At 39.4% G+C, this 18,521-nt stretch overlaps 1 protein-coding gene across 1 annotated transcript in view; it reads left to right on the forward strand.

Annotated features, from left to right (window-relative positions):
- LOC126188848 (glyoxalase domain-containing protein 4) overlaps positions 1 to 3,356 on the forward strand; it is a 55,364-nt gene extending 52,008 nt beyond the window's left edge. Inside the window, exons 4-6 of the mRNA XM_049930492.1 lie at positions 2,388 to 2,543; positions 2,645 to 2,820; positions 2,905 to 3,356. Coding sequence (XP_049786449.1) covers positions 2,388 to 2,543; positions 2,645 to 2,820; positions 2,905 to 3,030 — 458 coding nt within the window. The 3' untranslated portion in view covers positions 3,031 to 3,356. The remainder of the gene's footprint in view (positions 1 to 2,387; positions 2,544 to 2,644; positions 2,821 to 2,904) is intronic.
- The last annotated feature ends 15,165 nt before the right edge of the window (positions 3,357 to 18,521 follow it).

Here is an 18,521-nt window from a genome sequence, read left to right on the forward strand (position 1 = left end):
GGGAGTGGCAACCAAATACCTATTCAGTTGGTGTGTAGAATCTATGAGACTGGTGACATCCAATCAGACTTTCAGAAAATACCAGCACACAATCCCGAAGATAGCAAAGACAGATAAGTGCGAGAATTATTATACAGTCAGCTTAAAGTGCCACTCATCCAAGTTGTTGACAAGAAATGTATACAGAAGAGTGGAATGATGTTGTGCTTGATAGTGGGAGCAAGATTTAAGAAAAAGGGAAGTTCATAGGATTTGTCACTTAGAAAAAGCATTTGGGAATGTAAAATGGTGTAAAATGTTTGAAATTCAGAGAAAAATAGAAGTAAGCTATAGAGAAAGATGGTAACTATGCTACGTTATAAAGAGAGTTCATATAAAGTTGTTAACAAAAATGTTGAAAATTTCTTGACTGATTTACTTCAGATTTTTACACGTTACTCTAACGAATGGTCGGAGGGACATAGGCTACGTATTTTATATATGGTATGTAAATATATATGTATCTGAAAAGCGGAAATGTTTTTGGCAAAACTCTTGAAAAGTTCTTGATTGGTTTACTACAGATTTTTGCATGATACTCTAATAAACATTTAGACAAACAAAGGCTATATACATTTTTAACAAGTGTGTGTGTGTGTGTGTGTGTGTGTGTGTGTGTGTGTGTGTAAAAGTTGTTACCAAAAGTTGTTAGCAAAAATTTCAAAATGTCCATGACCAAATTATTTCAAATTTGTACATGATACTCTAATAAACAACATTCAGACGGACATAGACCATACTTCTCTCTCTCTCTCTCTCTCTCTCTCTCTCTCTCTCTCTCTCTCTCTCTCTAACAGTAATGTAGAGGTTTTCCGGTAGAATATATATATATATATTAAAAACAAAGATTCCATGACTTACCAAACAGGAAAGTGCTGGTAGATAGGCACAATAAAAAAACACACAAACACACACACAAAATTTCAAGCTTTCGCAACCCACAGTTGCTTCGTCAGGAAAGAGGGAAGGAGAGGGAGAGATGAAAGGATGTGGTTTTTTAGGGAGAGGGTAAGGAGTCATTCCAATCCCGGGAGCGGAAAGACTTACCTTAGGGGGAAAAAAGGCCAGGTATACACTCGCACAAACACACATATCCATCCACACATATACAGACAGAAGCAGACATATTTAAAGGTAAAGACCAAGAGAAAACCATAAGAATAGAAAACAAAGAACAAAGTGCCCAGACTACAAAGGGTGTAAGACAGGGGCACAGTTATTCTCCTCTGCTGTTCGATCTTTACATAGAGGAAGCAGTGATGGAAATGAAAGAAAGGTTCAGGAGTGGGATGAAAATTCAAGGTGAAAGGATATCAGTAAGATTCACCTGTGACATTGCTATCCTCAGTGAAAGTGAGGAAGAATTCCACAAATGGAATGAGCAGTGTAATGAGCACACTCCATGAACTGACAGGAAACAGAAGGAAGTTGAAATTAATGAGGAGTAACAGAAATGAGACTAGTGACAAATTTGACAATGACATTGAGATGTACGAAGTAGGTGAAATGATGAAATTTTGAGGATGCAAATTGTGCCCAATGGGCGAAGCAAGGTGGCTATATGCAGCAGACCAGCATAGAAAACACAGCATTCTTACACAAAAGAAGTATACTAGTATCAAATATAATCCTTAATTTTATGGTGAACTAGCTGAGAGTGTGCGTTTGGAGCGCAGCATATATGAAATTGAATCGTGGACTGTGAGACAACTGGAAGAGAACAAATTCAAGTGTTTGATATGTGGTGTTACGAAATGATCCTGAAAAGTAGGTGGGAATATAAGATAATAAATAAGGAATTATCTGCAGAAACTTAAAGAATGAGGTACAGGATGATAGGACATGTGTCAAGACAGCAGAGAATGATTTCTGTGGTACTAGAGGGAGCTGTAGAAAGTAAAAAGTGCAGGGAAGGCAGATATTTTAAAATATCCAACAAATAATTGAGGACGTTGAGTGTAAGTTCCTGCTCTGAAATGGAGAAGTTGATGAAGGAGAGAAGCAGTGCAGTACTGAAGAAGTGCCAAGTCACTTTTTAGGTATTTAAGTACCTGCATTCTTCTTCAGTAATTTATGATCCCAAGTAAATTGCCACATGTATACAATCAAGGTGGTGTTATTGTATAAATATAAGCAGGTATGATTCTGACAGCCAGAAATCGCCAAAACATGACAGTACAGTTCTTCTTGTCATAGGGTTATGGCTGTTGTTATCCTCGGTCCTTTCTGTCCTATTCTATACTGCACGTTCACGCTGCATTTTAAACCACAAAAGTGAGCTGAAGCCTATTCCATAATTATAAGATGTGCAGAGTATGATTTCTTCATTTTATTTCTTATTTTTGCAGATCCTGTAGAGAAAGTAGCACTGGCTAGCTCTAATCTCAGTAAGTCTATTCAGTATTGGAATGGCATTTTAGGTCTAAAAAAATATAATGAGACAGGAACATCTGTGCTTCTTGGATTTGATGACAACCAAGCAAAATTGGAATTGTTTGACATAGGTAAGTATAATTATACGGCAAGCACACGTGTGTGTGTGTGTGTGTGTGTGTGTACACCATTAGTATTCCGATATATTTATTAATTTTTGAACTATTTCCAGGCAAACCAGTTGAACATAAAACAGCATATGGCAGAATTGCTTTTTCATGTCCATTTGACGAACAACCGAAAATAAATAAGAAAATTGAAGAGACAAATAATACTATTCTAACACCACTTACGTCTCTGGATACACCAGGGAAAGCAACAGTAAGAGTAATAATTCTCGCAGATCCTGTAAGTAGTTAACCATAGATTTGTAACTCAAAATTTACACTATACAAGTACATAAAATTATATATTGAATTTTGTTGTTTACAGGATGGCCATGAAATATGCTTTGTTGATGATGAAGGTTTTAGAGAGCTGTCCAAAGTAGATCCAGAAGGGGAAGCTTTGTTAGATAAATACATAAAGAAGGATCTTGAAAGAATGAAAACAGAGTAAAATATCTAACCAATCTCTGTTAATTACGTGATACGTCAGTGGTCCCTAACTTTTCATTGAATAGGAGACTGAAAGCTACTGTGATGGCAATTTCATCAAAGTATTACTCATTTATTTTTCTAAAAATGCTTGAAAAGTATTAAGGTGTATTTGTGTTATACATAGCCCAGGTACTCCATCACATTTATGGATCTGTTTTTAAAAGTGTATGGCTATGCAATTTGTAACTGGTGTTGGTGCAATAGATGTTTTACTGCTATGCAGTAATATTACTTTGTTATTGTATGCAAATTTTACATACAAATTAAAATGTTTGTGAATTTTCAGTGTCATAGCATTATTCCTGTTGAGGTGACATTAAACCTGTAAAATGGTAAAATTTGAGGTACTTAAAATTCATTAATAAAACTAATTATTCGGCTGGCCATTTATTTATGGCATTTATCATTATCTTGATACAGTAATAATATGTGAAGTTGATACCAAACATAGTGTGTCTGCGATAACAACCATTTTGCGAACTTAATTTGATAACACCATACAAGTACTTCTACCAGACCTTCGTATCACATGCTAATCTTGGCATGCTGAGTACTGAAAATCTGTGGAAAATGTAAATTCATACACGAAGCCAGAACAGAATGTACTTCACCTATCTGTTCAAATAACCATATGGTATGGCATAGAGACTGTCCTATGTATGTTGAAAAGCAGAAGATTTTGAAACAAACTGCTAAATCAAACATATTTCTAATGGCCTCTGGATAGTATTGCGAATGGTGGTTCGAAAAGAGTTACTTTCAAAGTAAATTTCTTTCTAATCAAGATGAATTGTTACGTGAGAGAAAGTGGGATGAATTTCTAAATCACAGAGTGTTTAAAACTGAACACTTGGAGGACCAGCCACTTACAAGAATTCCGAGCTCAGAAGACCAGACATTTATGTTATTATTATTATTATTAAGCATTACAATCCATGAAGGCTTTTTGCTGCAGAATGGACAATGTTGAACCACTTTGCTCTGTCTTTACAAGTAATTTGCCACTGTCTGTCATGTCCTAGTTTTCTGAGATCGTCTTGAATATTGTCCAAGTATCTCATGCGTGGGCGTCCAAGAGGTCGTCTTCCGGTGGGAATCTCTTCAGTCACTTTCTTGATGGTCCTGTTTGGTGGTGCTCTGATGACATGCCCTATCCATTTCAGTCTTTTGGCTTTAATTTTGGCCACTATATCGGAGTCTTTATATAATTTGTAAATTTCATTGTTATTTAGCAATCTCCATTCATCACTGATCCTATCTCTTATGGGTCCAAATATTTTTCTCAAAATTTTTCGTTCAAATACTCTTAATCTGTTTTCCTCTTTTTTTGTGAGAGTCCAGGTTTCAGATCCATAGGTGAGTACTGGTATAATCAATGATTTGTATACTTGTAGTTTGGTGTTCCTAGATATTAACTTACTTTTGAAAACTGTCAAGAGACTATAGTAGCATTTGTTAGCCTTCTGAATTCGTGATTCTATTTCAATTTTTATGGAGTTGTCAGAGGTTACTATTGTACCAAGGTAATTAAATTCATTTGTCTTTGTGAAAGCTGTGTTATTAATTTGCAGTACATTATTATTTGATGGATAGCGGGATAAGATAAAGTACATTGTTTTGTCTGTATTCAGCTGGAGGCCTGTGCCATTTGTGGCTTTAATTAATTGTGCTGTAAGAAGCTTCAAATCATTCTCACTGTCAGATAATAATGCAATGTCATCGGCGTATGCTACAATGTTAATTTTGCTTTCCAGTTGTGCTCCAATTTGTAGTAGCTTTACTTTTTGGATTATTCTATTGATTACTATGTTAAAAAGAACTGGTGAGAGTGAATCCCCTTGTTTGACTCCAGTTTTAACCTCAAAGTCTTCAGAAAGTTTGCCAGCTACTTTTATTTTGTATTTTGAGTTTAAAGTGCAAGCTTTTATTAAATTTATCAATTTGTTAGGGATGCCAATCTGCCTCATGCACTTCCATAAATATTCCCTGTTGATACTGTCAAAAGCTTTTTTAAAATCAATGAAAAGCATATGTACATTTTGATTGAATTCATATTTCTTTTCACCCAACATCCTTAGGACATATATATTGTCAATAGTCGATCTGTTAGGTCTAAATCCACATTGGGCATCATCTAGGGAGTCTTCAACGTAAGGGCTTATCCTTGCTAACAGTATATTTGTCAGAATTTTATATGTTGTGTTTAGTAACGCAATTCCTCTGTAGTTTGAACAATTTGTTGGGTCCCCCTTCTTGTATATAGGGCACACAACTACTTCTTTCCAATCATGTGGGACCTGTTCCTGCTTCCAGATGTTGGTGATGATTTTGTGTAAGCAGTTTACAAAAGGAAATTTACTGAGCTTCCATATATCTGTGTCTATACCATCACTTCCAGGAGCTTTATGTCTCTTCAGCTTCTTGATGCTTTCTTTAATTTCTGCTAAGCTGGGCTCTTCGTCCGATGGGTCAGCAGTAAGATATTCATTGTCATCTTCCTGAGAGACGCTTATAGTTGGAGCATTTAGTAACTCATTAAAATATTCCTTCCATCTGTTAGCAATGTCACTTCTTTCTGTTAGCAAGGAGCCATCTGGGTCTGTTATGAACTGTCCATAATTTTTTATATTCCCACTTTTAAACATATTTATGCTCTTGAAAAATCCTCTGGAGTCTGTGGTACGGTCATTCTCAGCTCTTTTTAATTTGTAATTCATAAAATCCCTTTTCTTTTTCCTAATGAGTTTCCTGGCATGTTTCTGTTTCTCTTCAAAAATAAGTTTGTTTTGTGTTATTGGTTTTTGTAGGAATTTTTCCCTTGCTAATTTTCTATCTTCGATAGCGTTCGAGCACTCGGCATCAAACCAGGGGTTCTTAGTTGTAGTAAAATGTCCCAAAACTGAGGTAGTTGCTCGTGTGATATTTTCTTTCAGAGCGTTCCAGGCTTGATTAGTATCATCATTGTTAATTTTACTTTCCACTTCAGGTTTGTGTGTTTCTAATTCTCTAATGTACTGGTTGAGAATGTTTGGGTTTTTCAGTTTCATTGTATTAAACCTAGGAACACCATTTAATTTAGACCATTTATGTCTTGAGAGTGAGATCTTGAACTTGGCTTTTACAAGAAAGTGATCCGAATCGCAGTCTGCTCCCCTTTGACTTCTGATATCATGTATGCATTTATGATGTTGTTTTTCGATTAATACATGATCAATTTGATTTTTTGTGATGCCATCTCTTGAGGCCCATGTTTGTTTATGTATATCTTTATGTGCAAAATATGTACTTTTGATCAACATGTTTTTGGAAGTGGCAAAGCTAATAAGTTTTGTTCCGTTTTCATTACTCTGCTGATGTAGACTATGAGGTCCAATTGTAGGTTTATAATGATTTTCATGTCCTAACTTGGCATTGAAATCTCCTAGAATTATTTTAATTGAATTTTTCGAGAATGTATCATATACCTGTTCCAATTTGTTGTAAAATTCTTCTTTAATATTGTCCTCTTTATCCTCTGTTGGAGCATGGCAATTTATAACATTTAAAGTCTTATATTTGCATTGAATCGTAATGTGAGATATCCTTTCATTCACTGCCTCAAATTTCCTAATAAAAGGTAACAATTTGTTGTTTATTATAAATCCTGTCCCTAGTGCATGTATTTGTGTATCATTTCCCCCATACATTATTGTATACTTATTTTTGTTTATACTTCCATTACCCGTCCATCTGATTTCTTGTACTGCAACTAAATCCATTTTATACCTTTCAAGTTCCTGTATGACATTTATCAGTGATCCTGATCTATAGAGACTTAATACATTCCATGTTCCCATATTCATAACCTTTAAATTTTGCAAGTTCGTCATCAAGTTTGGTGGCCCAGCATTCTTGTCATTCTGATTCGTAGCAATCCATTTTCTCCTACAGGATCCTGTGATAGGGTCGCTGGCCCTAAGCACAACCCCCAACCTGGAGGACCAGGGTCTTGATTTCGGGGATGCCTACCCCTAGAGCAGTTGCTTTCACTTCAGCTAACGAACTTGCTCTGTCCGGCCTGTTGGTCCGCGGGAGGTATTTGATTTCCCTCCTACCACCCATATCTGGGAGGCGTTCCCCGATCCGCCACCTGGGGACGCGCCCTCTAGGAGTTACAGGCTCTCCCGAGGGGACATTTATGTTATAATTTTAAATTTACTGGCACATTTGTGTGATGTATCTTAAAGTGTAACACACACAAAAAAAGATAAATATTACATGTGAAAGCTTAGCTTTTCTTGTAGCTATACTATGTATATTAATGTAAACCGTTAACTTTTCCTCTTCGTGTGTTTGTGCTACGTAACAGTGATCTTGCTATTGGCTGACTATAACACGTGTCCTATGCTCTGAATATCTGCTGTCATCGGCTGGTGAGATCACGTGGCATGAGAGATGACTGGCTAACAAAAGGAAATCGCAATCTAGATTTCAACGCTTCGGAAACTAACGCACTGTGTTTGTTGCAATTCGAATTTATACTTTCGTAATACGAAAATATGCAGCATGTATGTTGATGCACATCAAAGGCCTTTCCAATTCTCTCCTTTTTTGTCATTGAAAGTCTTTCCAAAACTTCTCTCCCCCGTCTTTTTTTTTCCGGGAAGTTGTACGCCAGTGTATAAAACGTTAACCATTCAAGGAATTGATAAGTTTTACAGTTACGAGGAAAAAATCTACAGAATACTTACTGTCACTTAACAAGGAAAAAGTGTATTTTTGCCCAGGAAAAACCATATTTTTTAAACAGGATATCGGGGGAAAATCCGGAAATTTTTTTCCTTGTCCCCGTATACACCCTAATTACCCTTTTTACAGGATTTGACTGTGTGTTATGTCTAGTGAAGTAAATCAGACTATTCAATTCTTTTCCTGAGACCTTACCCATCAGTTAGAAAGAAATGCAGTATGAATAGTATTATATTGAAGCTAGGACAACTCGGTTCCAAGCTCATTTTGTGGTTTAAAACATGTACTAATGCTCACCAGCCTATCCAGGCAATGAAACATGGAAGCAGAAGTATGAATTTTGCCTACTTTCTTGCTACTGTTTAAGTTGTTTCTTCAAATAAATATTACTCCACATTAACTATGTTGGTGCAGACACCGGAATTTCTTTTTGATTACTACACCCTTATACATTATGTTTTTATGACAGAAAAAGACCAGCAGATAACTTCAAGGAAGCTAAAAAGATTTTGGCCAGGGGAAACCTTCGAAAAAGCACTGTCTATAACCAACCAACTTAAATACTAAAATACTTAAATACTGAAGCACACACTTTTTATACTGGACATTTCACTTCAAGGAAACCCCTTTCTTACTGGAATTTAATTTCGAAAGGTATTACTCTTTACACAAAACAATTTAAATGGTGCCTCTTTACATTAACTTGACACTTCATAAGTCTGTAAAAACAGGATACTTGGATTAATCAAACACCAGGAAGGAACCCTGTATAGGTGTAGGATTAGAGTGAAATAACAGGGTGAACCAGTTTCTTTGAAGTTCAAGAATGATTGTTCACTAATAAAACACAGTTTAAATTAATGGTTCATGGTGTACAAAAGTAAAATATCAAAAAAATCTTATCTGGTGGCTGTAGGCTTGGATGTGGTGAACAGTATGGCCTGCAAGTATCTTGCTGTATTGGTTCAATTTCTCTTCTTGGCATTGTTCAGTTTTACATACAGTAGCCAAACAACTCACAGCTATGCTCTAACCCATTTGCAGTCTTCATCTGAGGCATTTTTGTGCAAGTTTGCGGGCAAGCTTTTCCTGCTTCACAAGGGTGTTGCCTCAATCACTGTGCCTACAGGCTGTGTGCCTTACTTCCTGCGCATACTGTAGGTAGCATGCCAACTCGCCCTTGCCTCCTTTTCCACTCCCCAGAGCCACTTTTGTTTCAAACAAAAGCATACTGGCTTTTACATATGAGTGTGGTTTGAAATGTTCTCGGCAAGGAATAGAAAAAAAGTACTTTCAGTGATGTAACTTCTTTCATTTTTCAATGTAGCCCCCTTGTAGATTAATGCACTTGGTCCAATGATGTTCCGGAGCCGTGATCCCATCTCGAAAATGAGTTTCCTCCAGTTCTGCAAAATAGTTGACAACTCCGGCTATCAATTCTTCATTTGAAGTGTATCTTTGTCCACCAAGAAAAATTTTCAGTTTTGGGAAGGAATGGAAGTCTGAAAGGGCCATATCAGGTGAATAAGGTGGCTGTGGCAGCAATTCATACCTTAATCCGTGTTATTTTGTCATGGCGACGGCACATGTGTGCGGGTGCTCATTGTCTTGATGAAATATGACTTCCTTCCTCGCTAAACCTGCCTTTTTTTCACATATCTTTTGCTGCAATTTGTTCAGGTTGTTAGCATAGTATTTTCCAGTAATTTTTGCCCAGTGAGGAGATAATCTACAAACAGAATCCCCTTCGCATCCTAGAACACTGATGCCATGACCTTTCTCGCCGATCTCTGGGGTATAGTAGTGCACTCAAGTTTCATCTGTGGTCACAAACCGATGCAAAAAATCTTGTTCATTTCTCCTAAAATGGACCAAACATTTTCCAATATGTCCATTCTCATGCATTTTTGATCCAGTGTCAGGAGTTGTGGCACCCATCTTGCAGATAACTTTTTCATTTCTAATTCTTCAGTTAAAATGTGATATGCCCTTTCAGATGAATCTGGCAAGTGTGAGCAATTTCACATACTTTCAAATTCCATGACCATTTTGTGCACTTTTGCAATGATTTCTGGAGTAGTGACACATCTTGGCTGACCGCTGCGTGGATCATCATCTAAGCTCTCCCAACCAATTGAAATTGATTTGTCCACTTGGCAACAGTTGAATCTGAAAGAGCAGAGTCCCCAAGTGTATTCTGGAAATCGGAATGAATGTCCTTTGCTTTCATACCGTTCTTTAACAAAATGCTTAATCACTACTCAAATCTCAATTTCTTTTCCATCTTCACAAATCACTACACAGGAACAACAACAGAGCCATGTCACCGCCACAGCTCTCTTCCAAGAGCACTGATGTAGCACGTGTTTACAGGCAACAGTCCAATGAATATCATGTGAACAACTTGTTGCGATAGTGCTGGCCTCTCTTGTGATTCCGAGAACATTTCAAACCACCCTCGTAACACCTATTTCTTACGTTGTTCCTAAGTGTGACTATTCCTTACAATTATCAAATTTACATCAACATGTTCAGTTTATACACACAAATATTTTTAAATACAAAATGTCACCAGAAAATTATTTATTGTAATAAACAATTTAAATAGTATTTTACGTACATTATTCACATACAATGCAAAGAACTTCAACCTCCAATATAGCACACTTTACTTTGCATATGCAAAAATTTTAAGGCAAAAAGTATAAAAATATAGATTAACTGTAAACAAATAGTGTTATAATGGCACAGGCTCTGTTCTGTGTCAACAGACAGTGCACCGCAAATGATTGGGAGCCAGTAGGGTTTTGTGACTAACCTGAAGAAAAAAAATTAAGACAGAATTTCAGAAACAAATATCAAGCATACATTGTTTCATAGCCCTTTGCGCTGAAAGTGTAAAATGCAATGAGATCATGAATGTTGTGGTGAAGTGTGTAAATTTTGTAAGGTGCCATGGGGTTAACCACCACTAGTTCAAAGGCTTTTTGTACAGCCAGGAAGCAGCCTATGGTGATATTTCTTATCACTGCACATTAAAGTGGCTTAGCAGAGGCAAAGTTCTCACTGTATTTTTCGCAATTTGAGAAAAAGTTGCATTGTTTATGGAAGTGAAAGGAGAGAAGCAACCATCACTCAGCGACGAGACGGGTAGCAGACCTAGCCTTCCTGACTGACATGACTAGACATTTAAACAGCTTAAATAAGCCACTTCAAGGAAAGAATCTATTAATTGTTGATATGTGTGACAAAATTAATGCATTTGTGGACAAACTTCATCTATTTGAAAGGCAACTTGGTAGTGGAAACGTAAGTTTTTTCAAGTGTTTTTCATCCCTTTAATTGCCCAAGGAAATTAGTTTTGTTAATTATTAGAAAATTATTGTACAACTTCGTCAAAGTCTTGACGCGAGGATTCAGGACATGTGATGCCCCAAAATAAGTTGAAACTGTTTAGTGCTCCATTTTCAGTTGTATGAGATACTGTTCCTTCAGAAAGGCAACTAGAATTAATAGATGCGCAAAATAGCACACTACTCGACAACAATTATTACAACACCACAAATTTGGTAAGATGGTATCGCGATTTTCATGCAGAAGACCTTCCCAAATTACACAGGAATACAGCTGACATCCTTGGCTCAACATGTGATAATGAACAACTGTTTTATATAATGAAGAGAGTTAAAACTGCAGAAAAGTCCCAGATGCATAACCCAACATTTAAGACTATTCTGTATCTTGCAGCAGCTCAAGGACTGACACACAATATTTCATTCATTGTGAATAAATAGAAACTTATTTCTCAAACTAAGTAAAATGTTTGTACATTTTCCTTTTTTGTTAATTGTAATCAATCATCATATATTGCCTTTTAAATTGCCTCCTCCCCTAGTCAGTATCTTGCGCACAGTGCTGCACGAAAGCTTGTTGCCCAGTCATGTCCACCTGTGACATTGCATGCACATGTGCAAGCTGTAAGCTGTTTATTCACTCCTGCCTGCCAGTGCTCTTGGGCACCCAGCTGCTCACAGCTGAGCTCCCAAGCTGTAACAGCCTGCCCTGGGGCTCCCACTAACTAGCAAATGCCTCTCCCCATGTGCTTCTTTGGACCCTTTTGAAGGAGCAGACACTTGTCCACTCCCAGGGTGAATGGATGAAACCAGACTCTCCACCTCAAGCAACGAGAGAGCTTTACAACCCACCACTCTGCGGTATGTGTGGATCCCCCACATTGAGTACTCTGTAAGGTGTCTCAGTAGCAGAAGCTGTGAGCAAAACGAGACACCTGAGATGTTCCCTGTGATGCACCATATTCTCAGCTGCAGCTACATCCTGAAGTAGTACCCCGCAGACAGTTGACTGCGGACAACACCATCTTCACCTGTTCGTGAAATGCAGCCTGCTGCTCCTGCAGCTGCACACAGCATGCACACACCCTACACTACAAAGTTTCTAAAATGTGAGACTATATGTCCTAAATAAACAAAACTGCAATGAATTTAAGAACTAAACTATATTAATACACAGGAAAAGCTAACTACGTAATTTGCTACTGTCTTGGTGTGTCACAGACGCTAGTGCACGATACACCACAGATACTACCTCGCAACTGGTAATGTTATAGAGAAAGGATAGTGCATAAACACCATCATGACTGCCTCACAAGTGATAATGTTATGGAGAACTCAGGTGAAGTCGTCTGGGTTATTAGGCCGCATCATGTTTCTGCCGTATGATAGACGTTTTGGCCCTTCTGCTGGGATCCTTTTCAGGACCTTGTGATGTCCACAGTAGATAACATCATAACGTCATTTATTTACTGCAGTATCATTGATAAATTTTCTGATTGTGTGTAAGGAAGTATATTTAAATACAGAAAAGTTTGCTGGCATATTTATAAAATCAAACAAATTCACTTCCGAATGGAGAGTGCTCTTATACACAATAACAGTGAATATTAAAGAACATACACTCCTGGAAATGGAAAAAAGAACACATTGACACCGGTGTGTCAGACCCACCATACTTGCTCCGGACACTGCGAGAGGGCTGTACAAGCAATGATCATAAGCACGGCACAGCGGACACACCAGGAACCGCGGTGTTGGCCGTCGAATGGCGCTAGCTGCGCAGCATTTGTGCAACGCCGCCGTCAGTGTCAGCCAGTTTGCCGTGGCATACGGAGCTCCATCGCAGTCTTTAACACTGGTAGCATGCCGCGACAGCGTGGACGTGAACCGGATGTGCAGTTGACGGACTTTGAGCGAGGGCATATAGTGGGCATGCGGGAGGCCGGGTGGACGTACCGCCGAATTGCTCAACACGTGGGGCGTGAGGTCTCCACAGTACATCGATGTTGTCGCCAGTGGTCGGCGGAAGGTGCACGTGCCCGTTGACCTGGGACCGGACCGCAGCGACGCACGGATGCACGCCAAGACCGTAGGATCCTACGCAGTGCCGTAGGGGACCGCACTGCCACTTCCCAGCAAATTAGGGACACTGTTGCTCCTGGGGTATCGGCGAGGACCATTCGCAACCATCTCCATGAAGCTGGGCTACTGTCCCGCACACCGTTAAGCCATCTTCCGCTCACGCCCCAACATCGTGCAGCCCGCCTCCAGTGGTATCGCGACAGGCGTGAATGGAGGGACGAATGGAGACGTGTCGTCTTCAGCGATGAGAGTCGCTTCTGCCTTGGTGCCAATGATGGTCGTATGCGTGTTTGGCGCCGTGCAGGTGAGCGCCACAATCAGGACTGCATACGACCGAGGCACACAGGGCCAACACCCGGCATCATGGTGTGGGGAGCGATCTCCTACACTGGCCGTACACCACTGGTGATCGTCGAGGGGACACTGAATAGTGCACGATACATCCAAACCATCATCGAACCCATCGTTCTACCATTCCTAGACCGGCAAGGGAACTTGCTGTTCCAACAGGACAATGCACGTCCGCATGTATCCCGTGCCACCCAACGTGCTCTAGAAGGTGTAAGTCAACTACCCTGGCCAGCAAGATCTCCGGATCTGTCCCCCATTGAGCATGTTTGGGACTGGATGAAGCGTCGTCTCACGCGGTCTGCACGTCCAGCACGAACGCTGGTCCAACAGAGGCGCCAGGTGGAAATGGCATGGCAAGCCGTTCCACAGGACTACATCCAGCATCTCTACGATCGTCTCCATGGGAGAATAGCAGCCTGCATTGCTGCGAAAGGTGGATATACACTGTATTAGTGCCGACATTGTGCATGCTCTGTTGCCTGTGTCTATGTGCCTGTGGTTCTGTCAGTGTGATCATGTGATGTATCTGACCCCAGGAATGTGTCAATAAAGTTTCCCCTTCCTGGGACAATGAATTCACGGTGTTCTTATTTCAATTTCCAGGAGTGTATGTCCACTAAATAAATAAGAAAGCCATAGAATCTTATAGAAAACATGAAGGTGAATAAAATATATGCAGAAAGCAGGACACCCAGCAACTCTTCAGATCTCATTACACAACTCTATCTACTACTATATAGTTGTCAAATGTCCCATTGAGTATATGTCTTGATCCTATAATCTCCTGCAAGTTTTAGTGAAATTGTCATTAACTGACAGACCTTACGAAAACAAAGCATTTTTGATAAATCTACAATCTGCTGGAGTCTTGAAATTACATACTTTTGTAACATATGTTATAATACAAAAGTCGTGGAATATGGAAAGCTTTTACCTACCATTATGTCATTTTCTGTCATTTGATATAGCAAATCCTTCCAAGCACACTGCATTTGTGATAGCTCCTCAATTTATCAAGGTTTTGAAACAATATATTTATGGCATGTAATTGATAATATAAAAACCAACAGATACGGGCTTCGACTGCAAATAATGTAATCTAATATATCTCCTAAGTTCGGATTGTGATTTAGAAAGCACCCTTGCATTTTATTTGCCACATTCCTTTCCAAGAAGCAAAAATCTGATGTGTCTATGACTGAACTTCACAGTAGTAAGTGGCTTGGATTGTGAAAGTCTACATTGTGAGATTACAAAACTCAATCAGTGCTACATCCATGGGCACTTTAGCGTCTCCTTTGATGACAGCTGTTAAGAGAATTGCTATCTTTTCTTGGTCTGGAAAATTATTATTGAAATTTGTGGCTTACAGTGCAAAAACTGCAAGCCTCTCAACCAACAACTGAAAGTAGTTGTCAAATTTTATTGGACTATAGAGTGTGAAGACATTTTTTGTATATTTGAAGGAGCTACTATTGTCTTAACCCCATTCTCAAGGAATTATTGAGTGTGGTATTCAGAACAATATGCATCCATTTCTATCTTTATAGCAGGCATTTCTGTATAATGACTGACCATTCGACTTTGAGGTGGCTTCTTTTAGAGCTTAGACTAGGAAAAGCACAGGTGGTGTAAGCTAGACAATATCCACACTGCAACCAGTAAGTGAAAAAACAGTAGAAAATGTGCAGTGGGAGGATGAGCAACATACCGGTAACAATTTGCAACACAACCCCAATTCAGCACACACAATGGAGTTGTCATGCATACACAAATGATTCAATGAACATAAGAAAATAATAATTTGCTACTGTAGTATACAATATTCAAGTCAACACTGTTATGATCATCAGTGTTGTGACCTAATGATCTGAAGAATTTTTGAACGTACTATAAATTGGCGGCATGATCCCACTGGAACATCCCTAGCAATAGTTGAGCAGTAATCTCTCAAAATAGGAGGTGTATACTTCCCTGCATTCCACTTCTCCATGACTGCAATAGCCTGATAAATCACTTGCCATGTTCTGGAATTTTCAGGGAAGAAGTTAAGGTTGACATGAAGAAAGTGTATTTCAGCGACATGTTACAACCAAGCATTTCACAAAATGACATATGTTTACTTGCAGGGTCCTTATGATTTTGTAGTCTTTATTTCCTAAGAAACGTGAAGAAAAAAAATTTTTTAAATTTTCCTGTGTAGACTTCTCACCACCATGTAACATCTTACCAAATTGCTTGTTTCTGAAAAGCCCTCAAAGATGCAGGACAGTGAAGAAACACTTTTTGACTTTTGATTCACTCAGTCATGGGAATGATTCCTTCAAGTGCTTATAGGCCTTGCCTTTGTGATTAATTTTCTTTTCAAAATGTTTCATAAGTTATGTAAAAATGACTTTAAAACACAACGTAAGGACAAATTACGATCACTATCACCTATAATTCTAAATGAAGTAAGGTATTGAACTGGTGTGACCTGAGCGTTGAAAAATATTTTTACAACAATGTTTCATTCTCTTCTTGTGTAATAATTATGCACATACTAGCAGTACATTTTCTGTTTTCCCATATGGATGAAAATCTTTGTAAAACAATAACCAGAGCTTAGTTTCAATTTTCTTTGTGATATTCATTGTCCGCACAACAAAACTGATAAGAATTAGCTAGCTTCATACAATTTACAGTTTCACTGGTGCATGGTGTTGTTAGCCCACAACCATTCAGGTAAAAATGAGCACCAAAGGCCTACAGGCATACATTGGGATACAACTTGTTTGCAAGGCTGCAGCTACAAATGCCATTACATAGAGCCGTACCTTATAGATTTTGCCATCTGAGGGAAATAATTACATTTATGGACTCAAAGGATATTCCTAGTAACCACAGAATGTAAACACCATACCACTTTCACCTTAACAAAGTACACATATTGCTAACCCAAACAAATCAAAATTTTCCCTTCCGTAGCTTCGTACATGAACAACATATTTTTTGAGCTTACACTATTCCTTGGTGATTGGTACTCAACACAAAGCCTTTGGTATGTCCTTGTAAGTTAGTTGCAGTATTTCCAGAAGACAGGTCAATGCAGGTTATACATCACCACTGAAGAGATAACAACAGCAGTCACAGGCATTACTGAAGGATGACTGGTCAGATGACATTACAGGTAAATGGAATAGTGCTTAATGGGACTGACTGTAACATACAAGGCCCTGCCTATCACCCACTATTATTGGAAATATCCTTACCAGTAGTCTACCTGCCTGAACAGTAGTTTGAAATCCTAACATCTGCCAGCCAAACCTACCTAAATATTACTATTGACTACCAGGCATTACTCAACCATTTACTGCTCAGTGTGACTAGATTAGTGTAGCACACCTAACACAACATGTCAAACAGTTTCCTGAAACTGACTGACACACACTGTATGCTTATCGTCACGTCTTCCTCCTCACCATAGATTGTGCATCCTCGTTGCACAAACGACAATCTGCAAAGGATAGATTGCTGTTCACCAGATAGAGAAGCCATTGAGTCACTGATAGGCATAGTGAATAGACTATTAAACATTTCAAATTTTGGGCAGAAAAGACTTCCTTGAGAAGTAAAAAAAAAAAAAAAAAAGGAACCACACACACACACACACGGCTGAGGTTCGACTGCAGATGGTGTCTGCATCTGTTATGTGCAGAAATCTGGGGTGTGTGGTCAGTGAAAGAAAGGGGCATGGGGTGGAGAATGGGAAGGATGGCAGGGTAGTGGTTGGGGAAGATGGTGTGCTGTTGTGGTTGAGGTAGCATGCAGAGATGTGGTAGGGCAGGATGGACTCCTAGGAAGCTGTGAGGAAGGGGGAGGGAGATGTGAGAGGAGACATGTAGAGAAGGGGAAAAGACTGTAGGTGTGTTGGTGGAATTGAAGGTGTGTATAGTGCTAGAGTGTGAGCAAGGGACAGTGACTAGCAAAGGCTGAGGCCAGTAGAGTTATGGCTTGCAGGGAGCGTTGCCACTTGCGCAACTCAGAAAAGCTGGTAGGGAAGATCCAGATGGCACCTGCTGTGAAGCAGTCATTGAAGTGATGCACATTGTGTTGGGCAGCATGTTCAGCATCTGGGTGGTCCAGCTGTCTCTTCACCACAGTTCAGCAGCAGCCATTCATGTGGTCAAACAGCTTGTTAGTTGGGTCACACCCACACAGAAAGCAACACAGTGGTTGCAGCTTAGTCTGATCACATGACTGGCTTCACAGATAGCCCTGCCTTTGTTAGAATAGGAGATGTCTGTGACAGGACTGGAGTAGGTGGTAGTGGAAACACATTTGGGATATTTCTTGCATGTATGTCTGTAGCATCTAGATACAGTATATGAGTTACGACATAGAGGGTGGGAGCAGGGATGGAGTAGGGATAGACAAGGATATTGCATAGGTTCAGTGGATGGTGGAATACTGCTGTAGGAAGAGTGGGGAGGACAGTTTGTAGTATATTCCTCATTTCAGGACACAACTAGAGGTAGCTGCTCCCCTGGTGGAGTAAGTGAAGCAGTTGCTCCAGTCCTGTGTGATACTGAGTCACAAGGACAGTGCTCTTTATGTGGTCGGAGAGTGGTGTGTGTGGGAGGTGGTAGGTGACTGGAAAGCCAAAGCACGGCAGATCTGTTTCTGGATAAAATGGGAGGGTAATGATAGTCTGTGGAGGCCTCAGTGAGAACCTTGGTATATTTGGAGAGGCGTGCTTGTCACTACAGATGCGACAGCCACACGTGGCTAGGTTGTATGGAAGTGATTTCTTCATGTGAAATGGGTGGCAGTCTTCAAAATAGAGGTATTGTTGGTGCTTGATAGCTCTGATGTGGACAGAGGTACTGGTGTACCCATCATTTACGAGAAGGTCAACATAGAGGAATGTGCATCTTCGGTTGAGGAGGCTCAGGTA

Source organism: Schistocerca cancellata, chromosome 1, assembly GCF_023864275.1.
Source record: "Schistocerca cancellata isolate TAMUIC-IGC-003103 chromosome 1, iqSchCanc2.1, whole genome shotgun sequence".
Taxonomy (NCBI): domain Eukaryota; kingdom Metazoa; phylum Arthropoda; class Insecta; order Orthoptera; family Acrididae; genus Schistocerca; species Schistocerca cancellata.